Below are 13610 nucleotides of genomic sequence, written 5' to 3'. Positions count from 1 at the left end.
GAAGGAAGTTATAAGGCACTTCACAGAAGAATTCCCAGATGTTCCTGTTCCACATAAAGATAGTGTTCGAAAACTTTTGAACAAATTTAGGGAAACAGAGTTTGTTCTTGATAAGAAACGTAGGATGAAATGACCTGTGCTTACTGAGGAGAAAGTAGAAGACGTTAGAGCACGATTGGAACATAATCCTAAAAAATCCCACCGGCGCCTTGCACGAGAAACATACATTTTTAAGTCATCTGTGTGGCGAGCTACCAAGCTTTTAAACCTGAAGCCATACATGAGGAATTGAAAGAAAATGTCAGGAGAGAAATTGGAGCAATTTTGGAAGAGAAACTGATACGTGTTAGTGAAAATTTGCTAAAAAGATACCGTAAATGAGTGGCTGCAGGAGGAGAACATTTCCAACGCCTCTCGTAACAATGTGCATGTTTATTCTAATTGTAACTGTCCATATAATTATTTTCCTGTAGTTTACGGTTATTACAAGCATAAGAAAACAGTTTTTCATTGTGACGTTTCAGGAGAACACATGCTCCCTTCATCAGACATTTATTTTCATTTTGACTAAAGCTACAGTTATAACAATGGTTAGCAATTTTTTAAACAAAAAGAATCCATTATATAATGGATGTTGTCAATGTTACATTGTTGTAATATAGCAACTTAACTGTGAAAAGTTAAGTTGGGAGGAGCCAGGCAATTTCGAAGTCTAGTGTGTTTCAAAGGCAACAGATCCCGTTGTGGTAGCACTGGCAGAGATGATTCCACACAGGTAAAACAGCGATAGCAAAAAATCAGGGGAGACCAGGCTGGCTCGGTAGCTCAGTGGTTAGAGCAATGGCAGGGTATGCCAGAGAACCAGTTTTGAGTCCTGGTCGAGTCTGCATTTTTTGCTGAAAATTTCTATGTAGTACATCTCCTGTGTGTGCCTAATCTACAATAATTAACATCTCTACGCTGGGAGGGGCCAGGCAACGTCGAAGTCTACTTTGTTTCAAAGGCAACAGATCCCGTTGCGGTAGCACTGGCAGCAGAGACAATTCCACACAGGTAAAACAGCAATAGCGAAAAATCAGGAGAGACCACGCAGGCTCGGTAGCTCAGTGGTTAGAGCAATGGCACGGCATGCCAGAGACCCGGGTTCAAATCCTCATTGAGAATGCATTTTTCGCTGAAAATTTCTACGTTGTACATTTAGACATTCACTTTGTAAAATCCTGGTACATGAATTATCTCTCTATATTTAAAAGAAGACTACAGTCTTATGCACTCAATCACAAACTCTTTATAAATAGATAGATAATTCTTTCTATTTTTACTAATAAAAAGTATTCCTTTGTCTACATCAGCCAATACTGATGAAGCAGAAAGTAATCTGTCATATTCCTAAGATCTGCATGCTGAACTTACCTGTTGAATTACTGGTGCATTGATACTATAAGCAATTGAATCTTGACCAGGAGTGTCATCAAAGAAACATTTCAATTCATGCTTCTGCTGTGGAACATTTTTGTAAATCTAAATGTCAGAAAGAATGCATAATGCAGTAAATAGAATGACCTTCAAGCACAATAATTACAATTTGATAATAATTTACATCATTCTTAACCTACTGTTATTAATGCTTCTTTAGCATGAAATCACATCTATCTACGAGCAATTCAAGTATGATTTATGCATTTTAATCTAAACATGGTATGCACTCATTAATCATGACAAATACACTAACAAGGAGAGGGCACAGCTTGGGAAATTGAGTTTGGGACAAGACTTCATGTAGTGGTACAGTACCTTAAGTATTGATATGCCACGTTTCTAGTGTGCACTTGTCAGCTGTTTGAGAAAAATCGCTTCAAACCCAAAACTTTTGGCATGTGAAATTGATATGTTACCACCGTGCCACTTGACAATCAGACAATATATTCACCTCTTGGTAAAAGCTAGGAAAGCTTTGAATCTTTGAATCAAATTTTCTTGGAAATAGCTGGCTAATACATGCTAGTACCTTGTCATATCAATACTTAAAAGGGATCCTACCAGTACATGAAGTCTCATCCCAAACTCCATTTCCCAAACCAAGCCCTCTCCTTGTAAATTAAATAGGTTGCTAGATAAAGAAAATTGACTTCCGTTGCTATCAAAGTATTATTTTTAAATCCTGTTATTTAATTTCAGCTTAAATGTAAATTTGAAGAAAAAAAACCTAATTATTCACCTTCCATAACTCCTCTGCTTTCATCATTATAGGATCTCTGGAGTGGAAGGCAAATGACATAATCCTAAAATTTTCTTCTCTCAAACAACACAGAGAAATGCCACTCTTCAAAAATACCTTCATATTCTCTGTATCTCCTGGTTGTAGAATGCCCATACAAGGTTTTGCTTTGAATTTGTGTCTGCTTTTTGCTTGAAGCTGAAATTCAAACAGCATAATAATCACAATAATAATAATAGTTTAGTGTTCTTCAGTGCTGAGCACAGCAATAGCCAAACACAGCATTGTCACCTATTTCTCCAATTAGTCAACAACACATCATCATAGTTTAAATTGCATATCTGAGTTTTCAACAGTGCACCAAGATGTGCACAATCTACTGAAATAAATTAGTTTTCTCTAATGCTCTAGTGAAGAACTTTGTAAAAAAATATCCTAAAAGTAGTCACTATTAATCTTAAGTCTTCTTAATGATGACTAGCATTAAACTAGAACATGAACTAAAATGACTACACATGAACAGTGAATTGAGTCAGATCCAAATCTGCTTATTTTTCTCTTGAGATTAGAATTTCAACTACTTATTAAAAATATTATTTTTGTGTAGTTTACGGTTATTATAAGCATAAGAAAACAGTTTTTTGTTGTGACGTTTCAGGATGCTACAATGCAAGCAATGCATACATACAAGAAAAACTATTATTAAAAATAATATGTTTAATGTTACTATATCTATGTTACTGATGTTTAAGCAAGCACACATTATTATTATTTAACATCTGTTACAAAGAATTCGAATTTAGAAAAATATTGTTACTGATCACACTTGGACGATGAGAACATGGCTTTTATATCTTTCTGATAAATATTAACCAACAACCAAAAAACATGGGACACAGTTCTGAATGTCTTAAAAATGTTACATAGTCATGGAAGATAGCTAATTTATTTCAAGTGATAAAAAAATACACATATTTAAAATTTAAAGAGGGTTGAAGAGACTCACAGGGTTGAAACCAACTTGTATCCTCACATCTGACCTTTTGATTGTTACATATTTCCAAGAATTATAGTTTCAAAAATAATAAACAAAAATACTGAACTATATTTTTAGTACAAAATAATCCATAAAATCATTTTTAGCTATCTTGCAATCTAATAATAGTAAAGAACTGATACTGCTACTTGATTGATTGATTGATTTAGTTTATTTTACTTCGCGTTTTGTGCCTCTTGGCTAATTTGCGAAGATGGGGATGAGTGATGAAATGATGAAATGGATGAAAATGGACATTCACAAACAACCATACCCGACCGGGATTCGAACCCGGGACCCTTGGCGTCGCAGCGCGATGTGCTAACCACTCGGCCACAGGGTCGGGCGATGATATTGCTACTGATTGAAATTATAATTTATTTACATTCTTTCCTACACCCATCCCTTCTCCAAAGGAACACACACCAAAAAGAGAGATTTATAGAAAACAGTATTGTTATTCCATACATTTCACATGATAACACATGTGAATTTTCAAAGCGATTAACAATAAAATACTGTCATCTCTCACCTTAAAAACAACTTGCTCTACAGATGTATTGATAAGAGTAATTTCTGCCATTACATCATTTCCAATTTTCTTAAAGTGAAGTTCCCTTGGTGGAATAACCATTAAATAGGGTTCTGCAAAATAAACAAATTTACGTGCATGTTGATCCAAATTTATATATGAGGTAAGTACCATTTACAAATATTGCCGCTGTAGCACTGCAGTCGCGAGCATGTGAGTTCTCACTGACGTCCTTCATCCCTTAGTAAGCCACAGGTAGTTGTGGGAGTAGATCATGCTTTTTCTTCGTAGGTTTATGAAGGTTTGAAATGTTCAAGAAAATCAATCGGCCTGCCGACTGTGAAGTCCGGTCTGTGATTCGTTTTCTCAATGCAAGAAACGTGAAACTGGTAGACATCCACTGTCAACTATGAGAGGTCTTTTTTTTATGTTTAAAGAAGGTCGTGAGACAGTTCTCGATGAGCCAAGAAGCGGTCGGCCATCTGTTGTGACCTGAGGATTTGGTGTGTGCAGTCAATGCGGAAATTCGTGAAAACAGACGCTTCACAATATCGTCGCTTTCCATGGAATTTCCACAAATTTCAAGAAAACAGTCCTCTACGAAATTGTGACAGATTGCCTAGAATCGAAAATTATGGTCAGCATTTCGATGAGGATGATGGCGTCAAAGCAGGAGTGCATGGATGGCTTTCATCACAGGCGGGAACATTCTATGACGATGGGATACAAAAACTAGTGCCACGCTATGACAAATGCTTGAAAAATTGTGGAAACTATGTAGAAAAGTAGTTTAAGGTCTGTAGAATGCAATTCAAATAAAAAAGGTACAAAACTATTTTAATTTATTTCTTACACCCTTTTGGTACTTACTTTCCGAATACACCTCATATAATGCAAATACTAGTGACAATAAAAAAGTTTATGGAAATGAAAATGTTAATTTTGTGCGCTTGGCATGCTTTTCAGGATAATGCAAAAGTATACATTGTTTTTTTTTAGTTCACCTTTAATATTCTGAGGCTCTGAAAGAGTATTGACTAGAACTGATACCTGGCTTTGATTGATTGAATTAGAAATTTTGGGTGTGTCAGCACTTAGGCTAATTGCACCAGTCACATTATATGGGGTCCACCCTCTTACTAGAACTAAAATGTAACTAATTGAACATAACTGTAATGTCTGAGGACTAAAATATCGTTACTTGGGTTAAAATCTGAGGCTGTAAAGTGGCACTTAGCACATGGAAGGACAAAACACAGGACAACAGACACACAGTCCTACAAGGATTATACTGGCCATAGGTCCAGATGCCAAAGCCTTGTTAGTCTGCAAAATACAGTCCATGGTGTCCTATGTGGAAGTGAGGTTGACAATTTAATGTACTAAGTGGAAGGGTCACACCTTACACCCCAACTGATACCTGGCAATAGCCATATTAGCAACTACATATGTATTACAATCCACTCAACCTGATTTTAAAGTTGTCCTGAATATAGCAGGGGGAGAGGAATATTACCAGATTTTTCAACTTCTGGGTTATGATATCATTGTGACTAAAGTTCGTGAACATATGAAATGACATCACCTGGTTGTGTGAGAGAATTACATAGGTGTTAAGATTACTTACGCACGCCTCCTGCCAGAGGGCATTTTCGAATTGCAGTACTGGAAACAGGGTATTCCTCTACAGAATCCATATCAGTGTCATAACTTAATCTTGTTTCATTCATTCTGTTGGGTTTTCCTCCAGCCATTATCAAATGTATCTTGATTATATTACTAATGACTCTAAATCAATCAACAAATATCCTGTACAGCTTCCATTGTGCAATAATTTTGGGTCATTTCCAATGGAATTTTTCTTCTTTCCATCACTTACTTTTTGGAAGATAGTACAAATATTATATTCAATCAAATTTATCCTTTCTTTCTCCTGAAATGAGGAAATGTATGAATATGACTACATTTACACAAGCTATATTAAAGCTAAAGGTTTGAAATTTGTCATATATATGATATTTTTATTTTATTCATTTATTTATTTCTCTTTTTTCCTTTGACCCTTTGTGAGAGGGCATGGAAAGCATCAAATTACATTTATACCCTGTATCCCTTACAGGTTTATATAATCTCGTACATTTACATTTACATAGATAATGCTATAGCTACAGCTATGGACAATAATTAGGGATTTGCAGCATTACAATATGTTATGGGGTCTGCACACTATGATATACAACAAGTTTTTATGATTTGATAGAAATTCAAGTAGATATAATGTATGTATATAAGTCCATAACCAGATACATTTGACTACCGAATTATATTTAAAATGTACACAATGTTATAGATACTTACTTTTTCACTTACTTCTTAAGTGATTAAACTAAAAGTGTAAGAAAAGATAATTTGGTTATGCACAGTGCCTTCCTTGTACAGTTTCAAAAAGTAAACTTCATGTAGGGTGTTCCATATATTCTGATATACTGTATACGGCTCTATTTGTGAGGTAGTTTTTGATTGCCTTTGTTTTCCTATTTTGGAGAGTTATGGATTTAATGTCATTTGGCAGTTTATTATAGAAAGTTATTCCGGCATTTACAGGTGATAGATTTGATATCTTAAGTTTACTGTGTGCACGTGTGGCAGAAGTTAATTGGTAATTGGTAATTATTGGATGCCTGATAAAGACATGGTAGAGGGGCAGGTAAAGTGGCTGTGCAAACGTATTCTACATTTCTTCAGTACATTTTAGAAAGGGGATAAAATTTAATAATTACAGTAAAGAATGAAGCTATTCTAAGAATATCACATAAAATAAGTTTAACTCTTATAATATACAGCAAAATATTTTCTTTAAAAAATTGCAGGCCTACAATTACCTTGATCATGCATCTACCCTGATAGCATGTAGACTTTAAAACTTTGACTTCAATATCAAAATTGTTAATTTTGAACTATCATACTTTTACTTGCCATGGCAAAATTCAAATATAATATCATCCTGTCAAGTAATGAAAATATCTCTGGCCACTTTGCCCACAAAATATGCAAAATAAATAATATTCCAAATAACGAAAATGTTAATGTTACATGTGCAAGCATAAAATTGGAAAAATGAGTTTTTGTTTCAAGTCAATTTTATATGCAGAAAGGCTAATCAGGACTGGACCTACAGTTTAACATAGGATCTCAACCACTATGTGCCTCCACTGAGTATTGAACCCAGTACCTCTGATTACAAGGTGAAAACCTTACCACTGTGCCATCAGGAGGCAATTGGAATAATGAGTTTACTTTGCAAATAAAATAAATGGTGACTGAAATTCTTTTTCATTTTTCACAGCACACTTACAAATGTTAACTTTGATGGATCTCAATGGTCATCTGAATCAAACTGTCCATCTATTGAATCACTTCTCTTGGAATTTCTAGGAATAACTATCTTATCCACTCTAGTTCCTTCTGTCCATCTTATTACACCAACTGTTCAGTCATTGCACATATATCACAGTGTAATAGAAATCACAAACACATCTATGAACAGAAAAGGCACCCTCCGTTAGTCACGCACGGAACAGCAGACTGGACTTTAGCAAAAACTAGATCCACCATTAGTTGAGCACGGATTCAGAGACCAGAGCTTTGATGAAACCCTCTAGTCAGTGGCAGCGCCAGGATTAATCATCTAGGGGTGCTGATGGGGTGCGATGTTGAAAGTAAAAAAACTTGAAACATGCATGCATGTTTTAGCAAGTAAATCAAATACCAATCACCTTTTAGTAGTCACCTATGATAATATACCAATGAAACTGAAGAATACGTGTGGCTTGCTTCATCAATGGCATGTTTGGAAATGTGAAAGGAACAGCTTGTTCAAAGAGGGTCAATGACGTACATGGACGACCAGAGAAATTTTTCCAGGGAGGAGCAGGCAAGTTTTTTTTTGCGGGGATGGGGTAGTGCAAATGAGGCATATTTCCCCCCAACAGTGTTGCTCTATGTGTAAAAAAGAAATCGTTCATTTTGAAATTATCATGTTCTTCCAATGCTCTCATAATAATTAACAAATCACTGTGAAATGAAATTATGTGTGTGAAATATATAATTTTAGATTAACATCAATTTTCCAGGCAGGGCCCTGGCCCCCCTTGACTTCTCCTCTTCTGGATTTCCATGATGACATCTGTATTAAATTTTACACTCCAAAGAAAGCACTCATAGAAGGTGAAGAATCAGATATGCGTTTGGTCTTATTGACCTATGTAGTAAAATACGTACAAGACAAAATTCTCCTTACCCTTGATAACACACTAATTTAACCTTTGCAGTAAATTCTATCATTATAAGAGTTAGTGTTTTCTGTTTAATGTAGGTTTTGAAAAGGAGGTGCTGCATGGCATGCAGAAGAAAATAAAGGGGTGGGCAAGCACCCCCTTGCTGCCTCTGATGCCACCCCTGCCCCTAGTGGCTCGAAGATCTGACTAACACTGAAAACAAAATTGTGGGCTAAAGAAGGAATGTTAGATACTCAGCAAGGCTGTTGAAAAAACTATCATTGATAAATGGTGATGTTAAAACAACAAACCCAATACTAGAGACCACATGCAACCAATGCAGAGTTAAGGAAGAAACAAAACAAACTGCAACTGTTTACTTGAATAGCTTTTCTACTATGTAAGTTTTTGTGTAGTGCTGCACATTTAGAAATCAAACTCTTGAAAACCACCCGTCCCAAGGGCTTTACAGGGAAAGAGCTCCCAGCCAATAAAAGTCAAGTGCTAACAGTGTCGCAACCACAGGGGGGGGCAGGGGGGAATTGACCCCCAACCTTGGTCGAAAATGAGTTCTAGGGGTGGCAAGGGGGGCAAACATTGATGGCCAAGTGTACCTGCAGGGGGCAATTACCACCCAGAACTTCATATTTTATGCAAATAAAAATACTTTTCGTGAAATCTTCTTGCTCTCTTTGCTCACAATACCTGCTTTTCTTAATCTTATCAAGTTCTGAACCATAGCTAGGGGACAGCGAGAGATGGCCCTGAGTGCCGAACGATCTAAATGAAAAGAAAAGTTGTAAAATTGAATGATTGATTTGTGTTTTTTTAAAGTCTACTTTATGCATAGAAAGGCTAATTGAGACTGAACCTATAGTTTAAAGTGGGTTCCGAACCACTATGTGCCTCCATCAGGTATCGAACCTGGGACCACTTGATCACAAGGAGAACAATGTTACCACTACACCATCGGGGAGGCACAATAGTTGTAAATGATATAATGCCCCGTGAAATTATTTTGCACCCTTTTAAATTAATATTAATTTCAGCCTTCAAAATAATTGGATCCAAAAAATCTTTTTGTTCGCTGTAATGCATTGTAAAGCACCAGACAGAGAAATAACACTTGTCTTAATTGATTGTGTTTTAAATGGATGAACAATTGTTTGGAGGAAAGGGAGGGTGCACATTTCAGAGACAATTTATGTAATTTTTGCTGTTGGTTTATTGTGAGATGGATGAATTGGTTGTGTAATGTATTTAAATAATATATGCTATATATAATATTTATTAAAGAAACTTTGAATACGTACACAATTTAGTGTCTGCAGCTTGGGCATGGATATTTGCGAGTATCCATTCATCATTTTCATCATCATGCCATCACTCATCCCCATCTTTGAAAATTAGCCAAAAGTGGCACATGAAGCGAAGTATAATAAAGCAAATCAATAACAATAACAATAATAATAATAATAATAATAATGTTATAATAACATTATTAGTAACATTATTTTTATTAACATTATTATTATTAAAATTATTATTGGTACGCTTATCCTGGTACTTGCCCCCCTGCCCCAGACAAGACAAAAATTCGTGGTTGCGCCTCTGAGTGCCAAATATAACTTAAGTAATTACTTGGAAAATCACAAGCCACCACTAGTATACACCCAGACAAATTTGTCACTAAATAATCATCAATTAATATACATGAGGAGACATATATACTTAAAATTAACTGTAAGGATGTCGAATCAACCCTTCTTAATAGAAATATGTATGATACATCGTTGGAAAGGGTATGTATCAAGGATTCCAGAAATGTAAAATTTAAGGTGAGGAAACAATTGGAAGTGTGAAAAAAGTAGTATTAATTGCCTCCCGATTCCAGGCTCCGTCTCTGGGGTAATTGACCTACCGCCCTCTACTGCTACCATGGCCCCGCCTCCGCTCCGCTATGCTCCGGCTACCCTCCATTTTCTATTGAGTCCCTTTGAATAAAAACATGAAAAAATATGAATGAAAAAAATGATTTAAAAAAAAGTTGAATCATAGTGGAAATTTGCATATATAGTCACGTTGAAAACCTGGTAATACTGTGTGTTTACAACATGGATTACGTTCAAGGAAACCAGCTATGGCAAGTAATGTAGTAGTATTTTTTTATTATTTCATAGAAATGTAACTTCAAATTTAGAAATGCACAGTTGCAATTTGAACTGTTAAATATGTACTATTAGCGCACAATGTTTTTTTTTTACTTTCAAACGGTAAAACACAAGGGTCAATTGTGCAGTCTAGCCAAATTAACTACAACAACTGAAAACAAAAATGTTCGTACTTTCACTATTTTTCACTTCATCATGTGCATATGGGAATTCATGCAGATATTTGGGGACCATTTGATTAAGATAATAGATAATTAAAAAGCATTGAGAAAATGTTCTTACTGTTATATAATGAATAAATTTTGAACACATACCATTGCTGATCCCTTGCAGCTTTGGTTCCTGCAGAAAATCACAAAAAGTGTACATTACTTCATCTTTTCAACAACTGAAATTTAAAAATTAAGTTGAAAAACTTAAAGCATCATGGTGAAAACATTTTCCAACATAATAAGAGGGCAAAATTAAAACTTTTCATTTTCATTTAATGTTTCCTAATGCGTGTTTACATTATAGAAAGAAATACATGGGTGTATATATGTGACAATAAATCATCACATATATCTATTGGACTTGAAGCTTTATATTTGGCTGTTTATGCCCAACATACATTTTCAAAATAAAAATTCAGGACATGAAATTCAAGTACTTTCATGAACAACATATTTGAATATATATTCGTCACATTCATACATACATTGTTTTTACCTAAAAGTAATATTGAATCCAATTTATTTCAATGGAAAATGTTAAGAAAAAGGAAGAATGGTTGATTCTAGATTACAAGTTGTATTATGTCCACAGTTACTGAAAGTGTCAAATTTTTATGATGAGTGTAAATTGATATAGATCTTTTACATTTTATTTGACAATAATTTTAAATTTGTTTTGGTGTTTTCTTGTAACATATTTCCTTTATCAGATGAAATGTACCATGAAAAATTTAAATTTTAATGGATGCAAAACTGAGTATGTTATTTAAACCTCAGCACTATTTACGAAGAGATAAAACAATAAGTCTCTTATGAAAATTCTGCAACTTATTTCACAAGTTAGTTAGCTAAGTGTAAAATGACAGGAAAAATGTTTAATATCAAGAGGGGTATTCCATTAATGAATTTATTGAATAAACCATAAGCAGAACATGGTTTTACATCTGACAATTGCAGGTATTACTATCCTAAATAATATTAAAAAAGGAACAAAATTCTAGGTCTTATGACAATTATCACACATTTCCATCCCTGCTGCATACTCCATCTTCACATGCAGTGAGGCACCTCGCAAGGGACTTTTCTGGTCCCATAATCTCTTACGTGATTCATGCAAGGAAGTCTGATTTCCAGATGCAGGCATACATTTAATAATAAACATGAGGCTAGCCTCATGTTGCTTCCTACTAGGGTGAATAGTCAACCTATAGCATTCACAGGGATAATAGTAACTCATTGTGAAATGTCATGAAACAGTGTTAAGTTGCCCTTAACCACATATCTAATGTAATAGGCTTAAAAAATGTTATGGCATTATTGTATATTCTTTTTACTTCAGTATGACTGATATTTGTAACAGGAACAGAAGAGATTGGAGTTTCCACTGATAGGTCATTCAGGTCTTGAGCCCCAACTGTGGTAACAATACACACAATATGTTATGAAAGGCTTTTCGTTCATATGGTGTTAAATGAAATGCAGTGCTTCTTAATGCTACCCTGTAAATAACTTTGATTTCAACTTAGAAAGAGATATTTAAATTATTTCATGCTTTGGCTTGTCTGTCATGTTGATAGCTGATGAATAATTTTGGATGAGAAAATGAGCAGTCAGTGATTTTTCTCTGTAGTATGGTGTGGTGTGTTATCAAAGTTTCAAATACTTTTGCACTATACACTTTTTAAAGGAAAAAATATGAAGGCTTCATTTTGTTTCCACAGTTAAATTTATTTTTAAAAATAAGCTGTTAGGTCCAAAAATAAAATAATAATAAATAATGATTTAATTTTACAGTGTTCAATGAAAACAAATGCTTGTTAACAGAATCAGTATTTCAAGATATGCTAACAATGAAAGCAAATAAAGGCACTGATTAAAGATTTATGTACAGCACTACTTACAATAATGTACATAAAATATTTATCAGAGGAACTTTACTTTTCATAAAATGGACGTACCATCATTCTTTTTGTTATTCAATACACATTCAATTTTTTACTTCCTTGACATTAATTTCCTTGACATGACAATTCTTTTTTACACAAATTTTAGCGGTCTTAACTACACATAAGCTAGATGATGAATATTTGCTGTTTTATCTCTGATTTCATAGCGTCTTTTTACTACTTATGTAATAACAATATTTTTTAGTCAAGAAACAAAGAACAATATAGGTATGACCATTGTCTTTCCTCCGTTTCTTAGTCTGTGGTTACAAACAACAATACTTCATACGCATTAGAGAAATTAAGTACTAATTAATTTACATATTATTACAAATCGACCTATAATTATATTAATGTATTAAATATATTATCACTTTTATTATTATATTTCTGAGACTTGGCTGGACTGGCTCCCCAAATATATTTCTAGATATGTGTCTAGTGATGTGATGAGTTAGTATGACTCGATAACTAGCCTTTGTTATTTAATACTGGAATTACACAAGTATCGGTATTGGTAGGAATTGGTCATGGTATGTATCGATATCAGCAAATGGTGGTATTGGTTCAGCTCTAGTGAATATTGCATTGTGTATAATCTAACATTGTGGAAATTGACAGGCAATGAAGCTTGGAGGCAGCAATGATCTTTCCAGGCAGCTTTCAAATAGCTAAAAGGTGTACAGGACGAGAGTACATGTCACTTAGAACAACAATAATAAATAAAAGTCTATGCTGCTCTGCATCGAGACACAACAATACTCGGACATCTCTGATCTTTGTCAGTAGTGGCTGCGTTCTCATATGCGATAATGACACATTCAGAGTATTACGATAAACAAAAGTTGCAAAACAAAAGGCAGCGACCAGGCAAAAGGGAATCAGAATTGACACTCTCATAACTTCACAAAAGCACTCATGCTATTCTAGTTGAGATGTAATTACTACGAACTATACACTCACTTTGCGAGGACTATTGTATAGTCAACGAGCTTTTGATGAAGCTGTGTGTATCCGAAATTGTATTATAAGTTATGTCTTTCAAGAAACTTTCTGGGGCTCAAAACAGGGAAAGAAAGAAGATAAGAGAGAAAGAGGACATTAGAAGTGCAACTATTTTATCGAAGTTTTTCAAGAAAAATGTTGAATCCACAGATGCTAACGAAGATTCTTCAGCACCGGAAATAGAAACCACACGACTGTGAAGAGTCAATCAGC

At 34.6% G+C, this 13610-nt stretch overlaps 1 protein-coding gene across 5 annotated transcripts in view; it reads right to left on the bottom strand.

Annotated features, from left to right (window-relative positions):
- Positions 1-10765, bottom strand: part of LOC145988241 (uncharacterized) — a 72884-nt gene extending 62119 nt beyond the window's left edge. For 2 of the 5 annotated variants that reach the window (XM_083123102.1, XM_083123106.1), the window contains exons 1-5: positions 10549-10765; positions 5414-5719; positions 3787-3899; positions 2219-2416; positions 1414-1521 (exon numbers count right to left, since the gene is read on the bottom strand). In XM_083123102.1, the coding sequence (XP_082979228.1) occupies positions 1414-1521; positions 2219-2416; positions 3787-3899; positions 5414-5540 (546 nt within the window). In that variant the 5' untranslated portion in view covers positions 5541-5719; positions 10549-10765. Of the gene's footprint in view, positions 1-1413; positions 1522-2218; positions 2417-3786; positions 3900-5413; positions 5720-8768; positions 8844-9984; positions 10058-10548 lie in introns of all 5 variants that reach the window. The other 3 variants (XM_083123103.1, XM_083123104.1, XM_083123105.1) reach the window with 3 other exon arrangements.
- Positions 10766-13610: the final 2845 nt, after the last annotated feature.

The sequence above is a fragment of the Lepisma saccharinum genome, chromosome 5 (assembly GCF_977018435.1).
Source record: "Lepisma saccharinum chromosome 5, izLepSacc3.1, whole genome shotgun sequence".
Lineage (NCBI taxonomy): Eukaryota > Metazoa > Arthropoda > Insecta > Zygentoma > Lepismatidae > Lepisma > Lepisma saccharinum.
This window is presented reverse-complemented; position numbering and strand designations above follow the sequence as displayed.